The sequence below is a fragment of the Mustela erminea genome, chromosome 2 (assembly GCF_009829155.1).
Source record: "Mustela erminea isolate mMusErm1 chromosome 2, mMusErm1.Pri, whole genome shotgun sequence".
NCBI classification, from domain to species: Eukaryota; Metazoa; Chordata; class Mammalia; order Carnivora; family Mustelidae; genus Mustela; species Mustela erminea.
This window is the reverse complement of record NC_045615.1, coordinates 152,663,446-152,689,746: the sequence shown is the minus strand read 5'-3', so window position 1 is coordinate 152,689,746 and position 26,301 is coordinate 152,663,446. Positions and strand designations below refer to the sequence as shown.

The 26,301-nt window shown below is 36.4% G+C and overlaps 1 protein-coding gene across 1 annotated transcript in view; it reads left to right on the top strand.

Moving 5' to 3' along the window:
• TMPRSS11D (transmembrane serine protease 11D) overlaps positions 1-22,843 on the top strand; it is a 50,197-nt gene extending 27,354 nt beyond the window's left edge. Inside the window, exons 4-10 of the mRNA XM_032332034.1 lie at positions 720-787; positions 6,155-6,312; positions 8,291-8,329; positions 10,933-11,110; positions 16,697-16,956; positions 18,061-18,203; positions 21,248-22,843. Of these exons, the coding sequence (XP_032187925.1) occupies positions 720-787; positions 6,155-6,312; positions 8,291-8,329; positions 10,933-11,110; positions 16,697-16,956; positions 18,061-18,203; positions 21,248-21,409 (1,008 nt within the window). The 3' untranslated portion in view covers positions 21,410-22,843. The remainder of the gene's footprint in view (positions 1-719; positions 788-6,154; positions 6,313-8,290; positions 8,330-10,932; positions 11,111-16,696; positions 16,957-18,060; positions 18,204-21,247) is intronic.
• Positions 22,844-26,301: the final 3,458 nt, after the last annotated feature.

Sequence of the window (26,301 nt, the reverse complement as noted above, 5' to 3'; positions counted from 1 at the left end):
GGGGAGGGAGATGGGTGATCCTGGTGGTGAGTATTAAGGAGGGCACGTATTGCATAAAGCACTGGGTGTGGTGCATAAACAATGAATCTTGGAACACTGAAAAAATAAAATAAAATTTTAAAAATAATAAAAAAGAAAAATCATTAAACATTATAAAAAAAAGAAAAATAATGCAGGTAAATAGTTAAGGTTAGGTCAGGAAATTACTGATTGATGTCACAAATAACCTTGGATGCTTAGGTATTAGTCAGAATTAACAAGGAAAAAGCTGCCCTTTACATGTTTTCTCCTTTTCATCACTTATTTTAACCTGGTTTTACCCATTTAAAAACAGTTGTTGGGGAATCACACAAATGTAAGTTGTATCATGGACTCCCCTAGTGTTGGCTTGGCACTGGCCCCGACCCCCTTAGGAAGAGCCACCAAATCACCCTGAGTAAAACATCTAATGTTGAGATGACTTCTAGTGAAGATGCATCCCGTCCATTATCATCTTTGTATCATAGATGAGTAAAGAGGCACTGCATCCGAAAGCTGTATCACTCGTCTAAATCAACCTCATCTGTTCTGAGGCGGAACTGAACTAAACTGAACTGAACTGAAAACTCCAGTCCCTGCTCCTCATTAACTTAAGTCCTACGTTGCTACGTTAGAAAGAAGAAGAAAGGGAAGAAGAACTGTAACTACAAAGAGGTTTTTTTTTTCTTTTCTTTCTACAGATTACTGAAACGTTCAAAGAATCAAATTTAAGAAGTCAGTTCATCAGAGCCCATGTTGTCAAACTGAGGTAAGTGGAACTCTATAAAAAACATATATGCTTAGATGCAGCTTGGCCCATTTGACTCTTGTTCACAGCATGGATAATGAATGAAGCGTTCACACAATTTGTTGCAATATTATGAAAGAAGCATCATGGGCAGCTTAAAAAACAATGCCAAAACAATAACAAAACATGCCACATATGATCCATTTACTAATGTAAATAAACATATTGCTTCAATTCTTTTTTTTTAATTATTTATTTCTTTTCAGCGTAACAGAATTCGTTGTTTATGCACCACACCCAGTGCTCCATGCAATCCATGCCCTCCGTAATACCCACCACCTGGCTCCCCCGACCTCTCACCCCCCGCCCCTTCAAAACCCTCAGATTGTTTTTCAGGGTCCATAGTCTCTCATGGTTCATCTCCCCTTCCAATTTCCCTCAACTCCCTTCTCCTCTCCATCTCCCCATGTCCTCCAGGCTATTTGTTATGCTCCACAAATAAGTGAAACCGATGATAATTGACTCTCTCTGCTTGACTTATTTCACTCAGCATAATCTCTTGCTTCAATTCTTGATAGGAAAGGAAGAAAGATTAAAGAGAGTCAGGTGAAGGTATACATACATCCTACTGTATAAATCCGGTGGATCCCATTCACAATCTAGCACATGTAAACAGTGTCCCTGGAGTTGCACAATGCTGAGGTCCTGGGTATATTCATCCAAGATCAGACACTCTGACCAACATCAAGCTTTTTGGTTTGTGTCTGCCTAGAACGCTGTAATGTAAAAGATGCTGTGGCCAAATCCAAGCATGTCTGGCAGGAATTAATAATAATAAGGGGAGCAGCAGTATGCATTCTAGTTATTCGACATTCCTGCCTTAGTTGAATGTGTACCTGTCTGTGTGATGTGATGAGACAGGCCCTCCCAACTAGAATACTAACCCTATCACAAATGCCTCAAATGGGTACATCAACCGATCCTTCAAATAATACGCAAAAGTCCTTTGAAAGGGAGGTATTTCTCAAATACCACCACCACAAGAAAATTCATATTTCTTCTTTTCTGCAGAATAAGTCCCAGGAGCATGAACATCTGATCAGATAAGTCTTGTTAAGAATTGAGAAGAGTAGGAAGAATCCATGGGAAGAGTATTTACCAACATGAATTTCAGTCAGCTCTCAAAATCCGTAGGACTGGATGAACCATCTGCATTTCCTCCTCTTTTGCTCACTTCCCACCTACTGCTCAATTCCCCACAATCTCACCCCTGATGCCACCACAAAATGCTATTTACCCTTGCCAAGTTCAACAATGACATCCAAGTCACAAGCTCTGAATAAACTCTATCAGTCTTCTGTTTGGACCTCTCAATAGTATTTGGTGATGTTGTATTTTCAGGTCTCCTTGAAGTAGTGCCTTCCTGTCGTTTCTATGACCCTACATGCCCTTATTTTCCTCTTACCTCTCCATTCACTCCTCAATTTTCTTCGCTAGCACAGCCTTCTCTGCGCATCCTTCAAATGTTGTTGGATGTCAGCCTGTGCTATAAGTGTCTCATCTTCTCAGTTCTTCTCAGTGGCTTCATTGTCCCCGATATGCTCGACATTCTCAAAGTTGCATCTCTGGGCAGTCCTCTCTTCTCATTTCTAGACATGAATGTACACAGCCATCAACTTGATGTCATCATACAGTTATCTCACAGACAACTCAACTTCACTGTGTCCAGACCGGAACCTAATGTCTCTCCCCCACCAAATATTACTCTTTTACTGTTGTTACTTCTAACAATGGCATCACTTTCAACCTAGTTGCTCAAGAAATATACAAGTCATCTCTAATTTCTCCTCTCCATCAACCCACACATCCAACTATCTAATCTTTCTATTCTATTTCCTAAATATTTCTAAGATCCATAACTCTTCTTCAAATAGTTCCCTCAACCATTTCTCTCCTGGACTCTGAACGGTCTCCTGAATGAGCCCCCTTTCCTTCATTCTTGCTCCACTCATTTATACAGCAGCCAGAAAGAATTTTTGAAACAAAATTCTAAACATATTATTCCCCCAGTTAAAATCCTCCTATGGGCCACCCATTGCCTTTGCAACATGCCAAGTATTATATAGGAATATAATAGTTGCATATCAAAGGCACATGTATTTTTTATATAATGTGTGTACATGTGTGCATATACATATACATAAATATGTATATATATAGAGAGAGAGACATTTTTATACACATATATGCAACAAAGTTTACTCAACCTTCCTTTTTCTAATTTCTTCTTAACATCTCCATCTCTGGGCTTATCTTTCACTACCCTCCACCTAGATTAGTCTCAGTCCCACTAGATTTCTGTTAGTTCTTCACTATCCCTAACCCCAAGAGGGGTTTTCAATATTTTATTTTCAACATTTACATATCCTTATAGGTCAAACATTTCACTTAAAACAGAAAGACAGCTACATTTTCTAATGCATTTTGATCATCTTTGCTTTTAGTGATTATCCTTAAAATTTAAATAAGGAGAGTTGACTTAATTCTCTACCCTTTTTCCAAATAATATAGGGAACTTGAAACTCTTGTTCATGTTATTATGAATGATGTTTTAGCTCCACTCTATTTGTAATGACTCCAAATTAGTCACTGTAATGATAGATTACCAGTTTGCCATTTTTTTTTCTTTATTTCTTACCATACCTTAATCCTCCTGGGTTCAATCTCCTTCTTATTGAAGTACTTTCTTTATAAATTTTCACAAGAGTCCATGAGCCATCAAGTATCCTTTTTGTTTTGCTTTGATCTAAAAAAGTCCTATTTATGTTTATTCTTGAAAAATACTTTAATGTGGATATGAAATTCTAAATCAGTAGCTATAGCCTCTCAGCAATTTTGAAGGTACAATTATATACTGCCTTTTTTGTTGCTATGAAGAAATAGTATTTCAGTCAAATGTTCTTTGGTAGAAAATCTCTATTGTTTGAAAGTCTTCCATTTTTTTTTGGAGTTCAGAGGTTTTTTAATGATGCATTTTTGTTTGTGGGGGAGAGGTGTTTCTTTTATTTAGCATGCCTCAGACTCTTGTGATCCAAGGCTTCATATCTTCATCCGTTCTGGATAATTTTCATGATCTCTTACAATATTGCTGCCCCTTTATTTTTTGGTGATCTTCTTCAGTTTTGCATTAGGTAAACACTGAAACTTCTCTAGTCTCTTAGCCTCTGTTTCATCTCTTTATCTGTGCTACATTTTGTGTGATTTCTTTATTTTTATCTTTCAGTTAATTAATTTCTCTTTAGCTTTGTCTGATATTTTGTGTAACCCATCCACTGAGTTTTTAATTTTGATTAAAAATTATGACTATGTTGTCCTGTCTGCAAGCTCTATTTGTTTCTTTTGCAAGCTTGTCTGGTCTGTTTTTATAATGTCCTATACTTTTCTCACATTTATGATTCCCCCTTTTATGTCATTAGTCATTTCAAATACAGTTACCCATCTGTTAATTTTATTATATGAATTTTTGAAGCTGCTGTCCTCATTCTGCTGATTCTAGCTTATGATAAATTCTTTGCCATTGGGACTGTAGGATTACTTTAATCCCACTTCATAAGTGGGATACTATGCAGCCTGGATTTAACATTCAATTTACAGAGCATTTGCTTCTATCAGATACTCTTGGAGGATCAGCAGCACATGAGCCATTTTTTGTTGTTGTTAATTTCTTAAAGTTTCTGGAATCATGCAGATGGTGGTAATGCAGATCTAAAACTTTCATGCAGCTAGGCTCATGATCATGAATTGTCAGGACAATCTTTTTTCTGTCTAGACCTGGAACCCTGAGACACATAAACTTCCTTATCTTTTTTTATTTTTAATGACATGATGAGCACATTTTTTTTCTTTCTAATCCATGCTTTCACTGAGGGTTTAGTTCTTTGAGAATCCTGGCCTTATTTAGAAACCTCATGTTTATTTCCCTAATTAGCACTAGACCAAAGCCTCCTCTCCCGTATCCATGTGAATGCTACAACTCAAGCCTGTTAGATATTCTAGTACTTCCTACATAATATTCATGTTATTTATTTTTGTTCTTCCAAGATTTCCCTTACTTTATTTTTTTTATTAATTTTTATTTATTTTCAGCATAACAGTATTCATTATTTTTTTCACCACACCCAGTGCTCCATGCAATCCGTGCCCTCTATAATACCCACCACCTGGTACACCAACCTCCCACCCCCCACCCCTTCAAACCCCTCATATTGTTTTTCAGAGTCCATACATTTCCTTTACTTTAATGTTAGCTTAGTTTTGCATTTCAAGTGAAATTTATTCTATTTTATCAAGTATTTCTGGTTATTTTATATGGAGAATTTTTTAATTATTTAGACTTTCATGTTGCTAGAAATGAAAGCAATAATTATTTCTTCAGTGCCTGCTCCTCTATCTAAACTGCAAAATTCACAAGAATGGCAAGTGTGAATCTTGATCACTGTTAATTTCTGAAACTAAGAACAGTGCCTAGCACAAGAAGGTGGTTATTTAACATTTGCTAAGTAAATATTAAGTTAATATCTGGAATGAATATTACAGCAGAACTGATCATTGAGAGGAGAGGAAGAGGCCTAGAATGAATATGAAAGACAAATTTATCTATTGCACATTTCAGAAAAGAATATGGCCAACGTTAGGTCGGGCAATGATTAACATGGTAATTCACACATAAGGAAGTAGACATTACACTGATTTTTGATCATTGTAGCATTTAGTCAAATTATTAAGCTTCATTGTGGAGAATATGCGTAGCTAACTGATATAGAGATAAAATTTTAACATTTGACTTTGTGGCCACATTAATGCATTTGGGTACTAGAAAATTAACCCAAGTCTTTAAGTCACTTTTCTCTTTATAGATTTGTTTAATGAGATGAGGGGGTTTCTTTTTTGAAAACTTTTGTAAAGTCAAGTATTATAATTATATTATATTATATTATATTAACAGTTAATACTGTATGCTATGTACTCTTCCCAAAACTTTTGCATGTGTTAATTCACATAAACTTCGTAACAATCATTTTAATGTGAGGAGACTTAGAGAAAGATTAAGAAACAAATAACTTACTAAACTTGAACAGTAAATGGCAGAACTTTGGAGTTCTGACTTTAAAGCCAGCTATACTGAATGGTGGATATAGTGTACCATGCTTTGAAATCAAATATTTGTGGAATAACATTGTTATATATCATTAAGTATGAAAACACTGTTATATGAATCTGCTCTAAAGCTAAATTCTCCAAGTGAGTTTTTTAATGTTTAATCAATAAGAGTATATAAACAGAATAGCATAAAATTATATTTATTTTTAATATATTTATGGCTTTCAGGCAGGAGGGTAATGGTGTGATAGCAGATGTTGTCATGAAATTTAAATTCACTAGAAATAACAATGGAGCATCAATGAAAAGCAGAATTGAGTCTGTTTTACACCAAATTCTGAATAACTCTGGAAACTTGGAAATAAACCCTTCGACTGAGATAACATGCAAGTACCATTAATTTTTTTTACCATTTTATCCCAATATGTCAACTTAACCCATTATAATTCATATTTTAATTTAATGAGATTGATTTTCTTTCCTTGGAATTAAACTTTACGAAAACAATATACTGCAAAGGTAGACATAATGCATGGTTCTCTAATATAAAACATTCTGATGTTTAAAGAATCATTCAGCACTCATATAGTAAATTTCACTAGCTAAAATTCTTTTATTAATTTTTCCTCTCAACACTCCTTATGAGAGATGTTGTTGTCAGATGTTCAACCTGTAGGTATGTTATAGAAGTGGCAAATAGCTGCTCAAGGTCAGAGAACCATTTAATTAACACTCCACCTCACCCAGAACATAGGGTGCATTGGAAGATATCTAATACTTGTAGAATGAAGGAGGAAATTAGAAAGTTTAGCAACATTCCTAACTCCTCTCTGAAAATATCTGTACCTCTGCCTGTCTTGAATCTATTTCCATTTCTTCCATTGCTACCACTCTGGTCCAAGCCAACATCATTACTGACTTGAACTACTGCACTAGCCTCCACATTATTCTTTGTAATATTTTCTTGGCCCCTTCCAAACTACTGTCTACATAGATCAAGGAAATATTTTAAAACATAATTTCAATATTACTTAAAAGCTTCCCATGACTTCCCACAAATGAAACAAGCAAACAGATATGTTCTGACATATCTTTGTAGGAAAAAAAAAAAAAAACACAGCCTGGTAAAGTGGAGATAGACATCTTGAAAAGCACAAAGGTGGAGGCAGGGAATCCAGATTGAAGGTTATTATAGTAGTATAGATGTCAAATGATGAAAGCACCAACAAAAGGGGTAGCCAACGGGATCAGGAGGATGGGCCTAATGCAAAAGATTGTTAGAGGGTAAAGGGTACAAAATCTAAAAACCAATAAGGTGTGAAAATGACGGGAAGGGAGGAATAAGATAGAGACACTCAGATTTCTGAGCCACTGGTAGAAGTGAGACCATTTCCTAAAGGAGAAAACATAATGTAAGTAGCAAATCTGGAGTAAATTTGGTCACACTGAGTTTGAGATGGCTATAGGATGGGCAGAGAAGATGGTTCTGTAAGCAGACCTTAAATTACAACAGACAGACCTTCACTCTCTGCTATCACCATATTTGCTGTCCGGGCGCTCACACCATCTCCCTTCGTGACCCACTTGCACTACCAGCCCTACTGATGCGATTACTCCACAAACATCATCCATCTCCGTGCACTTGAACCCATTACACTTTCACCTGGAATACCTTTTTAATACTTATCTGCCCAGAAAGTTCTTTTTAGGTCTTCAAAATACAGCCCAAATATTTTTCTCACCATGAGAACTCAGTGACTCTCTCAGGTGGTATGATCACCCTCACCATTCTCCTTTCCAATTCCACTTGAATTGATTTGAATGGCTCCTTGATTAATTTCTAGCTGTAAATTATGTCAGGGCAGAACTCCTGTGTTTTGCTCGGTGTTATATCTGCTATACTAAGAATAGAATCAGTAGTATAATACAGATATATCTATATATACCTACATATATATTCAAGTAAATGAAAATCTAACTTCTCTTGTGCTATTTATCACATCATATTTTAAGCAACAACTTACTTATGTTTCTATTTTCCCAACTAAACTGACTGACTTGAGAGTAGGAATAACTTTTAAATAGCTTTTAAGTATCTTTTAGTGTTTGATGAGAAATTAAACACAAACTTTTATATAAATAACAATAAATTAGGGGAAGGCTGTAAACACAGAGATTTCTGGGACTTAAGACTCAGAGACTTTCAGCAGGTCTAAGATGAAGACTAGAAATCTGTATCTTATCAGACCCCTGACTGATTCTGATGGTGATTGTCTGAGGACTACATTTAAGAAGTTAAGATGAAATAATAAACACCCTTATTGATCTTATTGATCTTACTCTCTATTTTTTTTTTAATACCAGCACTTACTGACCAGGATACAGTACATATTTTCACTGAAGGTAAGTTTCAAAATTATCTTATAAAAAAAATTTATCAAAATACAAATAGCAAATGGTCAAGTATTTGCACTCTGTGCCAAGGTAGCTTCTAAGGTGTTATCTTTATTCTTATTAATTCACTCATGTGGGGTACTGTTGAGAAGAGACTGCTGGTTCCACTGGCCCATGGAGCGATGTTTAGGTTTTCCCCTCCTTTTAGAAGAAGGTGGCAGCAGTGACATTCTGTGTCAAGTCTGACCTCAGGAAAATGTTCTTGACAGCTTTGGGAAGCTTTTCCTACCCCCGGTCTATGGTAGCACTTCTGCAGACTTAGAAATTCTGTTTGGGGACACCATTAATATGGCTCCTCCTGACCACCAGAATAGCCTGCTTTGTTATTGATTTAAGTTAATCAAAAAGTAGAATTAAAAAATTATAAAAGTGTTGTCAGTTTTATGTCTCTCACAAAAGAAGAGTCATGACTTTCCTATGTCATTCTGTACACTCACAGGCTAGGACAGCAGAAATATAAGCCCTAGAAAACAGCTGTTTCCTTCTCTGGTGATGAAATGTAGTTAGAAATTAGTTCAGTGCACCTCTATAGCTGGTTTATCTCAAATCCTTAAGTGATGTTACAAGGTAATGCTGCCTTTATGGGTGTTTCTCAACTTCATTATATATTTAATTCATACTTTTTTTAATGAAAATATGCTTAAGTAATTTACTAAGAAATTTGGTTGAAGGATGCAACAGAGGAACTTCTGTGTATATTCTAAATGAAAGTCTGGACCTCCTCTATCTGGAAAGTCTGTTAGGAAAAAATGCCTTTGGATGGATGTTCTATTAAACAGTGCCACTACTTTAGAGCAATAGAAATTGTTGGTGGTGGTTTACTTCTAATTTCTTAATAATAGACTAAAAAAAAGGAAGTAAATCATGGGAAGGGGAATTGAGAGGACTTGAATGATCATTTCAGTTTCAGCCATTGGAGTGTTCATAGGCTTTCTCTCTTAAGATGTTTAAATCTCACTTAGATACTTACAAACCCTCAGTTACCCTCAAGTATACTCTGTGGACCTGCAGTAACTCTTTTTTGAGGGTGTATTTGGTAATATAGAGTGAGTTACGGAGGTGGACTGGAACTTTCATGATGAGCTGGATCACCACTATGGAGATTTCTTGATGAGAACAGTTTTCCCCCAACTTCAGTGTACACAGGAATCACTCATTAGAATGTAGCTTCTAGTAAGTTCTGAGGCTCTGACACACAGCATGGTGACTATGATTAATAAGATAGTATTGTATGCTTGAAAGTTGCTGACAGTATATCTTAAGCATTCTCACCACATGCACACAAGAGTTAACTATGTGAGGTGATGGAGGTGTTGGTTGTCTTGACCTTGGTAATCAACAATGTATATGTATATCAACTCACACACTATACATTTTAAAAATACAGAACTGTATTTGTTAATTATTCCACAATAACGTTGGGAAGGGGGGGAATACAGCTTCTCATTTGTTCCCTGGCGTGTGCCTTAGAGTCAATTTTTTTTCAGCCTTGAGGGAAAATTGATAAAATTGTAAAATATTTAAAGTACACAAATTATGATTTGTTATATATATAGATATATTACAAAAAGATTCCATCTAGGTAATATATTCATCACCTCACATATTTAGCCGCCCCCTTTTTTATAAGAACTTTAAATTCTATACTCTTACAAATTTCAATTATACAATAGTGTTATCAACTGTAGTCACCCTGTTACACACTAGATCCTCAGATCTTATTTACCTTATAGCTGAATTTTTTGCACTTTTACTAAATTCTCCCCATTTCCTCCACCCTCCATCTCCTAGTAACTACTTTCTACTCTTTCTTTCTAGGAATTTGACTATTTTTTTAAGATTCTACAGCATATAAGTGGTACCATGCAGAATTTATCTGGCTTATTTTACTTACCAGATACATTCCAGTTCATCCATGTTGTTGCAAACAACAAGGTTTCCTTCTTTTTTAAGGATGAATAATATCCGTGTGTGTGTGTGTGTGTGTGTGTGTGTGTGTGTGTAAATATCTATATATATATATATATAGATATATATAGAGAGAGAGAGAGAGAGAGAGACATTCCTTTGGCCCACTCACCCACTGATAGACCCTTGGGTTATTTTCACACAGTCTCAACATTTCTAATAAACTTATAAACTTCCAGGGTATGCCCATATTGCAGGTCCACAGACCACACTTTTGAATAGCAAAGCTAAAGAGAAGATGAAAATTTTCTAGTGAACTTTTGGCCCAAGATCTTACACCCAGCACTAACCCATCTTAACTTCCATTCATGAGAAACTCCAGAAAACTCTGAAGGCTCTCCAGAATTCAAAGCCTGCATCTCAAGTTCAGAAATATTCTCTAAAATGTGGTCTATAGTCAACAGGAGTCACATAAGTACTCTAAAAAATAACATACTGATCATGCTTTTGGAAAGGTTAGCATGTTCTGGAGAAGAACCCATGAAACACAGAAAAGTTGTAAAAGATGGAGAGATTCTAGCAGCACCTCCCAAATGTAAATGAATCACGACCTTCCCAGCCCATTCTTGTTCTTTTCTCATTAGGTTGTGGGGCCCGTCCAGACCTAATAACTTTGTCTGAGGAGAGAATCACAGGAGGCACTCAGGCTGAGGAAGGAGACTGGCCGTGGCAAGTGAGTCTACAGGTGAATAAGGTTCACCACTGTGGCGGCATCCTGATCAGCAGCATGTGGGTCCTGACGGCAGCTCACTGCTTCAGAAGGTGAGGCCGCAGCTTACCTACCCATCTGGGAACAACTAGGAGAGACATATACAGAAGAACGCCATCCAAACCCCAAGGATGGAACATATTTGGATTGTGCTAAAAATAATTGGATACAAAAAATATTATGAGTCTTTTCTTCCTATCCATCATAGCAAAAATATTTTTTTTTCTCCTTCACCTTGCTAATTTAATCCTATTTTTCTGTTTCAGGTAATAGTATGCTGTCATGGTAAAGAACAATGATTTATATGTCAGAATGTTTAATTTAAATCCTAGCTATGTAAGCTTGAGAAAATTATTCAACCTTTATAAGCCTCTTTTTTTTCCCCCAAATTAGGAGCCTACTATTATCTATGTTTTAGTGTTTTTGATAGGGTCAAATACATTAATCTAAACATATGTTAAATGTTAGCAAAATGAATTGCTATAGAAAATTTTCACATTATATCATGTAAGCTGATCAACAGACTGATGGCTGATCCAAGACTGTCCTATGCTATTAACTAATTCTTTCAAAACAATTATTGAATATCTACTATGAGCACAGTGTTATCATAGCAGCTAGTTAACCATTGCCTGTACTGTAAAGGAGCCTACATTCTAATGTTAGAGATAAACATGCGCAAAAATAATGATCAGGAATAGTGAGCAGCATAAACAAAATGAATTTTAAAAACCTACAAAGAATTTTTCATTGATGTAACTGAAGGCTATTGCTAACATGAGGGTGATAATTTGCCAGTGGAGAGTAGGATGCATAAACTTACTCAGAATAGAAGGACTTTAGACTCAGATGACTAAAATCTGTTAAGTACAGACACGCCTTATTTTTTTTTAAGATTTTATTCATTTATTTGACAGACAGACAGATCACAAGTAGGCAGAGAGGCAGGCAGAGAGAGCGGGGCGGGGAGTGGGGGTGTGAAGCAGGCTCCCTGCTGAGCAGAGAGCCCGATGCGGGGCTCGATCCCAGGACCTGGGAATATGACCTAAGCCGAAGGCAGAGGCTTAACCCACTGAGCCAGCCAGGCACCCCCAGACACGCCTTATTATAGGAGCATCCTAGACCCCTACAGTTGCTGGGAACTAAACTCTAAACGTTCACTCAGAAAAGTGAAGATGATCTAAATCAAATGTGCCTCTGACCATATCTATTTTCCTCTCAGACTCACTGAATATCCACAGTCTAAAATCCAATTTACCACATACCTAAAGCCCTCCTCTCCAATCAACCCAGACTTATTTCTCAAGGCATGAACCTTGAGCTCCTGCCAGGTTAAGTTATTCTCTACCCCCCAAAATCTACCTACTTTTTCAGGTTTAGGAACATTGTGCACTAATCATGATAAAATTTACTCTCTCTTAACAGTTTTGTAACAGGCACTATATTATCCAGCAGTACCCTCAATCTGCAAAGAACTTCTTACAAATACTGAAGATTTTTCAAAATTCCAATGGGAAAAAATGGAGGAAGGGATAGTAACATTTAACGGAGAAGAAGCAAATTGAGCAAATGCTCTTTAACCTGAAAAAGTAGGCAGAATCTAGGGATAGAGAATAATACATTCTGGCTGGAGCTCAAGGTTCAATGTTTAGTCCCACCTGAAAGGCCAAAGAAAAATGGCACTAATTGATTTTAATCACCTTTGAGTATGGGAATCAGGAATGCAAATACTTGCATTAATTAAGGATGTACTGGATTCAAAGCCCTAGACAGACACAAACACCAAAGCTAAGTAAAGGATATCACTATAATGAAAGCCATTGTTATAAATATTGTCAATGATTACCAAAGGAATTCATGATTTTAAATGCTTGGAACATCTTCTTTCCTGCTTTGTCAAAGTTTAATTGACCACCTAGTTCTGGGCTCGTTTCTGGGTTTTCTCTTCTGTTTTATTGATCTCTTTGTCTATTTTTGTGCCAGTACTATATTGTTTCAATTACTATAGCTTTGTAATATAACTTGAAGTCCAGAAATGTGATTACTCCAGCTTTTCATTTTTATTTTTTAATTTAATTTTATTTTTTCAGTGTTCCAAGATTCATTGTTTATGTACCACACCCAGGGCTCCATGCAATACATGCCCTCCTAAATACCCACCACCTGGCTCACTCATCCCTCCACCCTCTTCCCCTCTAAAACCTTCAGTTTGTTTCTCAGAGTCCACAGTCTCTCATGATTCATCTCCCCCTCTGATTTCCCCGAATTCACTTTTCCCTTCCTTCTCCTAATGTCCTCCATGCTATTTCTTATGTTCCACAAGTAAGTGAATCCGTATGATAATTGACTTTCTTTGCTTGACATATTTCACTCAGCATAATCTCCTCCAGTCCCATCCATGTTGATACAAAATTTGGGTAGTCATCCTTTATGATGGAGGCATAATACTCCATTGTATATATGGACCATATCTTCCTTATCCATTCGTCTGCTGAAGAGCATCTTGGCTCTTTCCACAGCTTGGCGACTATGGCCATTGTTGCTATGAACACTGGGGTACAAATGTCCCTTCTGTTCACTACATCAGTATCTTTGGGGTAAATATCCAGTAGTGCAATTGCAGGGTCATAGGGAAGCACTATTTTTAATTTCTTAAGGAATCTCCACACTGTTTCCCAAAGTGGCTGCACCAACTTGCATTCCCACCAACAGTGTAAGAGGGTTCCCCTTTCTCCACATCCTCTCCAATACTTGTTGTTTACTGTCTTATTAATTTTGGTCATTCTAACTGGTGTAACATGGTTTCTCAATGTGTTTTCTATTTGAATCTCCCTGATGGCTAATGGAGATGAACATTTTTTCATGTGTCTGTTGGTCATTTGTATGCCTTCTTTGGAGAAGTGTCTTTTCATGTCTTCTGCCCATTTTTTGACATGATTATCTGTTTTTTAGGTGATGAGTTTGAGCAGTTCTTTATAGATCCTGGATATCAGGCCTTTGTCTGTAGTGCCATTTGCAAGTATCTTCTCCCACTCCATGGGTTGCCTCTTTGTTTTGCTGACTGTTTCCTTTGCTGTGCAGAAGCTTTTGATCTTGATGAAGTCCCAAAAGATTATTTTCACTTTTGTTTCCTTTGCTTTTGGAGACAGAAATCAGTTGCTTTCTTATACACTAAAACATGAAAATATGGAAAAGGAAATTCGAGAATTGATTCCATTTACTATAGCACCAAGAACCATAAAATACTTAGGAATAAACCTAACCAAAGAGGCAAAGGATCTGTACTCATGGAAGAAATTGAAGACACCAAAAGATGGAAAAGCATTCCATGCTCCTGGATCAGAAGAATAAACATTGTTAAAATTTCTATACTGCCTAGAGCAATCTATACTTCAATGCCATCTTGATCAAAATTCCACCAGCATTTTTCAAGGTGCTGAAACAAACAATCCTAAAATTTGTGTGGAACCAGAAGAGACCCCGAATTGCTAAGGAAATGTTGAAAATGGAAAACAAAACTGGAAGCATCACGTTACCTTATTTCGAGCTTTACTACAAAGCTGTGATCACCAAGACATCATAGCATGGTACTGGTACAAAAACAGGCACATAGACCAGTGGAACAGAGTAGAGAGCCCAAATATGGACCCACAACCCTATGGTCAACTAATCTTTGACAAAGTAGGAAAATATACAGTGGAAAAAAGACAGTCTCTTCAATTAATGGTGCTGGGGAAATTGGACAATTATATATAGAAGAATGAAACTTGACTATTGTATTACATCATAGACAAAGATAAACTCGAAATGGATAAAAGACCTCAATGTGAGGCAGGTATATAGACATTTTAACAATATTTGCTCTTCCAGTCCATGAGCATGGAATGTCTGCATTTCTTTGTGTCATCTCCAATTTCTTTCATTAGTGTTTTATAGTATTCAGAGTATAGGTCTTTCACCTCTTTGGTTAGGTTTATTCCTAGGTTTCTTCCTGTTTTTGGTGCAATTATAAATGGGATTGATTCCCTAATTTCTCTTTCTGCTGATTCATTACTGTTGTATAGAAATACAACAGATTTCTGTATGTTAATTTTGTAGCCTGCAACTTTACTGAATTCATCTATCAGTTCTAGCAGTTTTTTTGGTGGAGTCTTTGAGCTTTTCTAGATATGGTATAATGTCATCTGCAAATAATGAAAGTTCTGCTTCTTCCTTGCTGATTCAGATGCCTTTTGTCTTTTTTTGTCTGATTGCTATAGCATAGTTATTTATATTTTTAATCCCAGACACTCATACTGTTTCTTATACAAAGTAGACACTTAATAATGACTCTAACTAATGAAAATAATAGTTAGCTTCATTGAATGTTTACTCTGTGCACCAAACACTGTGCTTGACACTCTTGTCTCAATACTTACAAACTGAGCAAGAGCATATCAACAGTCACATTTTATGCAAAAATAAACTAAGAATTAGAGATATGAAATAAATTGCCCTAAATAACACTGTTAATGTATGGCATGGCCAAGATTTAAATCTAAATGTAACTTTTTCCAAAATCATGCTCTTATTCACATGCTGGATGAAAAAAAAGGGGAGGGAAAAAAGAGATGAAGAATATCTTTAGAATCTTCTCTGTAGAAAAACAATTATCATATGATCTCTCTGATATGAGGAATTTGAGAGGCAGAGTGGAGGGTTGTGGGGGAAAGGGAGGGAAAAAATGGAACAAGATGGGATCAGGAGGGAGACAAACCATAAGACACTCTTAATCTCACAAAACAAACTGAGGGTTTCTGGGGGGAAGGGAGAGGATGGTTGGGTTATGGACATTGGGGAGGCTCTGTGTTATGGTGAATGCTGTGAAATGTGTAAGCTTGATGATTCACAGACCTACATCCCAGGGGTAAATAATACATTATATGTTAATTTTTTAAATAAATAAATAAATAATAAATAAAAAATTTTTTAAAAAGAATCTTCTCTGTAAAGAACCTGAGCAAGGGGCACCTGGGTGGCTCAGTGGATTAAGCCGCTGCCTTCGGCTCAGGTCATGATCTCGGGGTCCTGGGATCGAGCCCCACATCGGGCTCTCTGCTCAGCAGGGGAACCTGCTTCCCTCTATCTCCCTCTCTGCCTGCCTCTCCATCTGCTTGTGATCTCTCTCTGTCAAATAAACAAATAAAATCTTTAAAAAAAAAAAAAAAAAAACCTGAGCAAAAGAAGTTCAATATGAAAAAAGTGTGTAATTTGCTTACTGTATACTACTTTTCTCATTAGGATTTTTAACTAGCATTCTTCTTACATAAGTTACTGTACCTTATAAAATTATTTCCTGGACATATATATTTTTATTTCCGTATCATCTCTATCTAAATTCCACAAAACTCTTGCAATGTTATGTGGTTACATTTTATTTTTACTCAACCTTAGGAGCAACACCGAGTTATTCAACCCCCAATTTACAGATCCTTTAGATAAATGATCACTCATTACTAGCTATGTACTCCAGACATATACACCAAAGAGATACTGATCAAATAGTTGCTAGCTGGTAACAAGAAGGACAAACACAAAATTCAAATATTAAAAACTCTCACAGATTCCCTTTCAAAGTATATTTTCTTTTTTTTTTTTAGCCAATCTAATCCTCGTGTATGGACTGCCACTTTTGGTGTTTCGATAACATTTCCTAAACAGAGAAGAGGAGTAAGGACTATTTTAATCCATAACAATTATAACCCTGCAACTCATGAAAATGATATTGCAGCTATCCAACTTGATAGAGGCATCAATTTTACCAAAGATATCCATAGGGTGTGTCTCCCAGAGGCTACCCAGAATATTCCACCTGGTTCTTCTGCTTATGTGACAGGATGGGGATCTTCAGAATTTGGTGGTAAGTGTCTCAGGAAAATTAAACAACAACAACAACAATAACAAAATCCCCTGGCACTTTCTGTTATGTAATTTTTTTTAGATTAGGGAACACCTAAAGGACATGTTCTATGGAAGGAACAACCTTATATTCAAAGAGTCCAAGCTCTAGTTATTACTGGGTTTCCTCAGGAAAGCAAAGCAATGTCCCTACAAACTATGGGGAATTCTCAAACATAGTAATAAGGATATGTAAACCAAAGGGAAGAGGAAACATGAGTTCTTCAATGATCCAGAGACTCTGTAGATCTCAAATGTCTCCCCTATAAGGAAATTTTTTTTAAAAATTGAAAAGAAGCTTTGGATAAGTATTCTCTACGGTTATTAACAACCATTAAGGTATTCTGAGATGAAATGAATCTTGCCTCTAGAGCAAGAAACTCCATATATACATAAGCATTGCTCACTCTTGTTTATTGAATAAATAAAATAGGCATAAAAATGAGGGAAACAAGAAGGAACAAATAGGGCCATGGTGAAAATGAGAGTATCAGCCAGGGTGTGGAAGGATAGCATTAACAATTTCCACATGCTTCAGCTCATGTTGTAGATTGTATCTCCAAGGAATAATATGAAGGCTTCATTGTCCTAGAAAATATCTCATTGTGTTTTTATGACCCAAAGTAATGTGGTAAAATAGATAAAATGTGTACCAATCACAAAAATGGCAGTGCCACTTTGAAGGAACATAAACATACAATAAATTAGTGCTTTAGCCTTGAAACCAGACTGGTTTCTCTTTCAATTGCTAGATTAAAGGTTCTTCAATATGTTATTTTTTTCAATTCAAAGTCAATCAATGAATAACTTGAATACTACTAGTCAATAGCAGATTTGTTTTGCTTTCAAGGTCTAAAGGGCACTGCATCACAAAGATAAAGCAAGAAAATAAAATTCATCTGTGTATAGGGGTTATTCTACTCTACTGCAGGAATCTACTTACATCTTCAATAGACTCCTTCGCTGAATAAGAAATAGTGTTTGGAATACACTTATTCCTTCCCCTATTTCCGTAGAGTTATTAATTTATCAATTTTGTTTTTTGTTTGCTTTTTATACTTCACAGGTAACACGGTTTCAGATCTACGGCAAGCACGGGTCAGAATAATAAGTAATGATGTATGTAATGCACCTGTTAGTTATAATGGAGCCGTCTCGCCTGGAATGCTATGTGCGGGTCTACCTCAAGGCGGAGTGGACGCATGCCGGGTAAGTTCATGACAATGTTATTACATCGTTATCTAAGTTTATAAGTACTTAACTAGCCTGTGACACTGCGCTAGGCATAGAGGTAACATAATTACAATACACAGCCCTGATCCTCTAAAAATTTGTTATCTAGATTTTCTAATTGAAACTCCCTTATGAAGGTGATCCAACACTAATTTTGAGAAACCAAATTCCAGACCGTTTAACCAGCAAAGCTCAAGAACAAGACAGAACTGCATTTGAACTCCTTAACCTTTTTTTAATTTTATTTTTTTATTTTTTTACTAACATAATGTCCTTAACCTTTATAACTAATCTTTTATCCATAAATTGGGGATAAGAGTAGTACAGAATTTTTTAGGTAACATTAAAGAGTAGATGAAGATTGACTACGTCGCATGTGCGAAACAACAAAGAAATCTCAGCCATCTCAGCTATTTTTAAAACTGTTGTTAACCTAGACCATGACCACTGATGTTAATAACGTCAATCTCTGAAAAATATATCATTTCAATCTCAAACTCTCAGTCACTGTAAAGGTTTAAATAAATTAATCACTCATCTAAGAGTCATAGACAATAATTGATTTTAAAATATAAAAAACACCTGAATATCAGCACCCTAAAGATAGAAAACGTACACAAAAAGCTTAGTTATTTGAGTCACAACAGTGTCCATAACTGTAAAACAGCACAAATGAGGGGAGAAAACTATTTAGATCTATCATTTTCAACCAAACATAAAAATGCAAATAATTATGAAATCTTTAAGTAATTAGAACACAGTTTTAATACTAAGATTTTTAATTAAACTATTTAAAAAATTAGTGTGGTTATGTCCTTCAGTAGATTTTAATCTAATGTCTGAAACCCCATTTAGTAAAAGCAGTAACTACTTACTTATCAGGAATTACATTTCTGGAAATTTAAGAAAAATTAATCTTTCTTGAGGAAACTGCTGCTGTTTTCTGGAGCAAATTGTATGCAGAAAAATCGGGTTTATTCTTTCCTCAAATATTACTGGCTTTTATATTTAGTGCTCACATTCTTGAAAAAGTAAATAAGTAGCTCTTCCACAGTTTTTCAAAGATCCCAATCTGTGGGTTTTCTTTCCCAAAACTAAACATTTTTTAAATGACTGCAAGATATGTGTAAATTGAGAAGAACTGCTTATCAATTTTCAAAATACCATTAACTACCCATGGGCTTTTTTCCTTTAAGTGGAGATGTCTTCGTGGTAGAGAACACTTACTCATGCTTTCCTCAAGATCCCCTTACCTTCTGCATGCCCAAATTCTGCTCTTCCCCTCAAGCCCAGATCAAGCCTTAGCTCATCATGAAAATTTCCTGGTGTGTTCCACTCTGGACCCAGTAATTTTCAACTGAAATACAACAATACATAAAGGTTTTGCTTCAAAAAGAAGTGGAACTTTACAAAAGAGCTTATGAGATCAGTTACTTGTTTCTTTCCTTCCTTCCTTCCTTCCTGCCTTCATTCAAAGAAAAGGTATGAATTACTTTCTATCCACCAGATATTGTGCAGGCACAGCAAGGTGTTCCTTGCACTCATCAAAGTTATAGTCTAGAAGAGAGAACACAAGCTTAGATGTCTGCACAATAAGGCAGTGAAGCTGTCCAGATACAGGGAATATTATACCTTTTAGTTTAACATCTGTTTGTGCACTCTTGGTAAGACATTATGCAGATACTGACTAGAAAGAAAAAATTGCAACAAAAACCCAATTATGAGAAAGCGTAGGGAACTGGTTAAATGGAGCACAAACACATAACCCAGAGGAGGCAGGTGCCAATCAGCTCGATGCAGTTGCTGACATGCAAGCTGGTGATTCACACCCTGACCTTCTTCTCCTCATCTAGACCAGTAACTAAGTAGGTACGAAGAAGCTAGCTACTAAGAGCCATCAAATGGAACAGCAAACTCCTCTAAAAGCACCTTTGGCAATGGCTGACTTTTCTTAGTACAGACTATATGCCGGCTGTGCAGAAAGTGTCGTATATGTAAAACTCATTTAAACATACAGAAACATGATTCACAGGTGAGGAAACTTAGGCAGAGAGAGAGAGCATTAAACAGCTTACTGAGTGTCATATGGCTGACAAGTGGTGGATTCCAACTCAGGCTGTCTTCACTCCAGAACCCACACACTTAACCGATCAAGCAGCATGTAAAACGGACTAAAGTTGTCTCCCCACCTAGATTACTGCATGTACAAATATATGTTGATTGGTTGGTTATAATTGGTTAGTCAGTATTTCATAAGGAGTGTTTTACTCATTGCCATATAATTTTTTTGATAATTCACCAAAGAATCCTTCTTGATGATACATTATACACCAGACACCATGTGGTACTATGAATAGGAAGACAAAAGAGATTTATGAAGACTCATCACCCAACCAATATTTCCTTAGCATCTCCTGCGAGCTAGAAGCTTAGGATACAGCAGCATCCAGAATAGGTATGCCTTCCATGGCAGACCTTATAGAATAGCCTGAAAAACAGACACTGAATAAGTATCCTCTGTGCCGTGAGTTTGTAGTAATGTGTGACTGCCACAAGGGGAACTGCTACAAGGGAGCAAGTTCAAACAGACCCAAAATGTGCTTGTATAAAATAATACAGAAGCGGTGAAGGAGATACACACAGGACGTGGGAACATAGGCAGGGAAAAACTAACCCAGCCCAAAGCCAGAAGGGGTGGCAGTGGGAGGGGGAAGACACAGGCCATGGAAGGCTTCCTGGAGGAGGCAAAGTCAGGGATGGGTAGCCCTCAGCCAGGCAACTGAGGACAGTCTGGGAAACACGTTTCTCATCTTTTCACGCATGCTGAAGGAACGAGTGTTCTTGAAGGGTTTCAGTAATTTTCACTTGAAAAGTAGTATAGTATTTCAACTTGGTATAGTATTTCAACAGAAAAAGGCAGACTAAATTTACTGTAGTAAAGGGTGTGACTTCTATGGCATAGAAATAAACTCCTTAATACTTTAGGGTTGCCTAACCCTTCATCATTGTGTTTCCTTCAGGGGGACTCTGGTGGCCCACTCGTTCAAGAGGACTCACGGCGGCATTGGTTCCTCGTGGGGATAGTAAGCTGGGGAGATCGGTGCGGTCTGCCAGATAAGCCGGGAGTCTATACCCGAGTGACAGCCTATCGTGACTGGATAACTGAAAAAACTGGGGTCTAGCGCCATGAATGCCTCTCTGTGGCAAGGTCTGTGTGCCGGTGTATATCTAAAATTCCAAAACTTTCCTTTCAGGAGGAAAAGAGACTAAAAGTGCCCTGTTTTAATATCCTGTTCCATAATATGGTTTCACAAACACTATCTCTTCTTTATTACACGGATCCCATGTTTTCTCAAGAAAGCTGTATGAATATTGCCTTGTATTGTGGCCATGGGGCAGGGGAAACACGTAAGCTAGTTACAGAGGGAACAGTTTTACTGCAGTTGTGATAAGAGACAGTAATGAGAAAAACAGGTACCCTGAGAGTAGGCTTCAGGGGAATCTGGATAAATCTGCAGGGTCAGAGGAGTCTTCTCTAAAAAGTCTCACTGAAACCGGGCAAAGTATAGAAATTCGCAAAGGAAGAAGTGGCAGAGTAACATTCAAGACAGAAAGAATAGCACAAAGCAAGAAAAATAGTATTTATTTGAAATTTCTGGTTATGCAATACTTTATAGGTGGTATTAGTCTGAGAATTAAATATGTGAAGTCACTGTACAATCCTGCAGCAATCTTAATTATCCTATAAAAACACACTCCCATAGAACTGATGAATATCAGACATTTAAGATCAAATGTAAAACTGTCACTCCTCAACTGAGACCCAATGAATTATAACTTTATGATGGCTTGTATTAAAAATATCCTTCATCTATATGAGAGAATGTATTTCCTCCATAAACTGATGAAATACACCTACACAACCTTCTCAGCTAACTTACAACAACACAGTGCATTTGAACAACTAAGTAGAAGTAATAAATACTCCTATTGAACAACTAAATATCAACTAAATAGGAGTAATCGTAAGAACTAAAGATCACCCAGGGGCAGTCATTTTTGAGAATTTAAGGATCCTTAATAGCTAAATACAAATAATGAATTTTGTCATATGTGAAGAGTTGTTTTGCAAAGAGAAAGGTTAAATGGTATAATTTTAATAGAATTATCTTAGAAAAGGAACTTTTCCCTCTCTTCCTATTTCTCCTTTTCTCTCCCCTACACACACATCACCAAAGAACGTAAATAAAATCCATTAAAATTCAATGGCAGAACAATTTATGTAGTCTGAATCATGAATGTAACTGAATTTTTATGGGATCCTCGCATTAACTAAAGCTGAGTTACGCATGTGTCAGGGCTACTCCCTTCTGAAAGCTAACAAAACACCTGGGTATCAGAACTCAACGTGCGTGATGCAAACTTCTTGTATTTCCTCATGAAAATTGCGAACAGAACTATAGTGAAGTGATGTACTTTTAAGGAAAAGAAGTTGAAAATTTAACCAACTTGATGAAATGTACAAATTGTTAGTACACCTTCTTTCAAATAAACTTTTTTTTTTCAGTTGCTTGCATTGACATTTTACTACAAAATCTCTACTAAGCATGCATTTACAGGACGATGTCTCTGTAATTTCCCACATGAATGTCACTTACATTGTTTTTCTTTCATTTGGCTTGACCTAACAAATTGTTAGATGTTTAGCCTATTCATTTTTTTTCTTTGGTTGTCAAACTCTTTTAAAACTATTTCCTTACCTAAGTATTAAGGGAAATTTTGATTATGAAGGATGATCCAATTTATTTAATTGGATCTCCCAAGGGAATCGCTAAGTAGACTCTAAAGGCTTGGCACTTTCTGCTGCCTTATAATCAAGCTCTGTAACTGAGGCAAGCATCCAGCTTGACACTCCCTGGCTTTACTGTGACAACATTAAACTGGTAATTTAGAGTAAGCCTCGAGGGGAGTGCATTTTGTGTATGGATGTGTGTGTGTGTGTGTGTGTGTGTGTGTGTATGCCCTTACATAATCATATTTTTTATTCCTATATGTTGAAAGCTACATAGAGTACTTATTTAGCAAAAAATAGAACAAATTCAATTTATTGAAAATAAAATATTTAACCAATGTTTATTTTTATGAAGAGATAATTGAATACCAGAACACGTATTTAAGAGCTTCTTTTTTTTTTTTCTTTATTTTTAATGTACCGATGGGTTCCATTTCCTGAGAGCTAAGTAACTCCATGAAAGCAATTTTGTGTATTTTTGGGAAGAGTGATAATTCATAAATCTTTTCAGTTCTTAAAAAAAAAAAAATCGGGGTGCCTGGGTGGCTCAGTGGGTTAAAGCCTCTGCCTTCGGCTCAGGTCATGATCTCAGGGATTGAGCCCCACATAAGGCTCTCTCTTAGCTGGGAGCCTGCTTCCCCCTCTCTCTCTGCCTGCCTCTCTGCCTCCTTGTGATCTCTCTCTCTCTCTGTGTCAAATATATAAATAAAATCTTTTAAAAATTAAAAAAAATCATTCTGAAAGCTCTGGCAAAAATTTTCTAGCACCCTAATTCAGTGCCAGAAAAAATTATTAATACCACGGAAAACCCTGTTCAGAATATAGAAAACACAGACTAACCAGTAAAAAAAAAAGCAAACAAAGTGAATATTTGATGTTTAAACTGAATCCTCTTGGGTTTAAAATAGTAAGCAGAGCTAATGAAAAGACAATCATCCAAGGAAGTTTAGAACAAACAATTGGTTGTTTATGCACTGTTTGGAGGTCTTAATTTCAGAGATAAATCATTCATTTAGCAACTTTACTGAGCCCTGCTATGTTCTAGGCTCTCTACTAGACACTAATAACATTAAGATAAATAAGACATAGTACCTACATGTAGGACACCCAGAGAATGGAGGTATCGATAAACATACAATATAACTTGATGGATGCATTGATAAAGGGTAGGATGTTTATTACAGGATAACAAAAGAAGGGTGGGGGTCCTAGAAGATTCAGGAGAAATATTTTTTGATATCAAAAGTGACTCTTCCAGAGCACTGACTTGCCATGATAATAGTTACTCTATAGTTTATATGGGAATGAAGCAAGGAACGTCTCAGAGTGTTTCCCTAAACCTGTCACAGGCTCTAATTTCCAGGATTCAGTTGCTATTATCCAGTTTGGTAAACATTCAACAGTTCAAACAGATCCAAATGGGTTTTTTTCTTTATTTTTTTCATATGTCTATATAATCCAAATCTCAAAACACTGTCCTTCTCATTTCTAATCAATCAGTTTGATTAATTTCCTATGGGGGAAATGGGTCATTTCCCAGCATATTTCTAGTGATTAATTTCTGAAAGAATGAGTTTTCTTTTGAAGGAAGAGGTTCCCTTATCAAGAGAAATACTTAAGCAGAAGCTGGATAATCACCTCCAGAAATGCTTTGGAGGATTTCTGCCATGAGTCAGGTTTAAACAGACCATTTCCATTGTCCACTCCAGGCTAAGATTCTACCCACAATTAAGGAAATAGTTCTGAGGGAGCATAAAATCTTTGAGAGAAAGAGGAATTGTAGAGCATTGGGACAGTGTTTATTTACCTGGTGCACAGCCATGAAACAAATCATCTAAAACAGGACAAAAGTTAGAAGAAGGGAGACAAGTCAGAAGGCTCTTGCAATAATCCAGGGAAATGATGGGCTTTACTTGGATTGAGGAGCAAAGAGTGAAGACGGTGAAAAATACTTGAAATTCAAGAAATATGTGTAAGAAGAAACAGCAGAAATTACCTTTAGACTAGATTTAGGGGCTGAGTGTGATCAAGGATGACTCAAATTTTAAGCCTGAACAATTGAAAAGAAAGTTTGAGAGGTGAACAACAGTTGAGGATGGGAAATCAAAAGTTTCTTTCTGAGGCACCCTAGGTAGCTCAGTTGATGAAGCATCTGACTCTAGACATTAGCTCAGGCCATGATCTCAGGGTTGTGAAATTAAGCCCTGGGTCAAGGCCCAGGTGGAGCCCCCCTTAGAACTCTGAACTGAATGTGGAAACTGTTTATCCCTCTCTGTTCCTGCCCCTCTGGACTCTCCCTTTTCCCTTGCACACACAAGGGCACTCTCTCTGTGTCTCAAATAAATCAATAAATAAAATCTTGTTTTAAAAAATGAGCTTCTTTCTGAATCTGTTACATTTAAATTGTATAAACAGCGGGGTCAGACAAATAACTACAAATACATATCTGTGGCTCAGAGAAGGGACTGAAACTGGGAATACCAATCTGATGGCATTTACACTTTCAGGGAAATAGGGGGTAAAAGCCATTTGGATGACTGGAAGAGAGAATGGGGAATGCACTTTTTAGAAAATAAGGAAATATCTTGATGACCTTGAGAAATATCCTGATATCTTAAGATGAAAAAAATTATTTTAGTATCACAACAAAAGACTTAAAGAAAATGTGTTAAATTTTATCATATTTAATTAAGAACATTTTGTTATTCAAAAGACACTATGAAAGAATAAAAAGGGAAAATGACAGAGGGAAGATATTTGCAATACACATAACTAAAAATTAGCTCAGACCTAAAATGTATAAGAAATGACTGTAAATTGATAAGTAAAACAAATAATAAAAGAAAATGGACAGAAGATTGAAATTAGATAAATCAGAAAAAACCTGAATGGCCAATAAATGCAATAAGAGGGGTTCCAACATTTTTATTCTTTTTTTTTCCTTCATCTTTATTTTTTTATTATTTATTTTTTTATAAACATATAATATATTTTTATCCCCAGGGGTACAGGTCTGCAAATCGCCAGGTTTACACACTTCACAGCGCTCACCATAGCACATACCTTCCCCAATGTCCATAACCAACCCCCCTCCCCCCAGCAACCCTCAGTTTGTTTTGTGAGATTAAGAGTCACTTATGGTTTGTCTAGAGGGGTTCCATCTTATTAGAAATAAGAAAAATAAAAAATACAGCCATTATAATATACCACAACACCACACCAATGGATAAAAATTGAAAGTCTAACAAATTCAAAAACTGACAAGGATGGCATAATATAAAC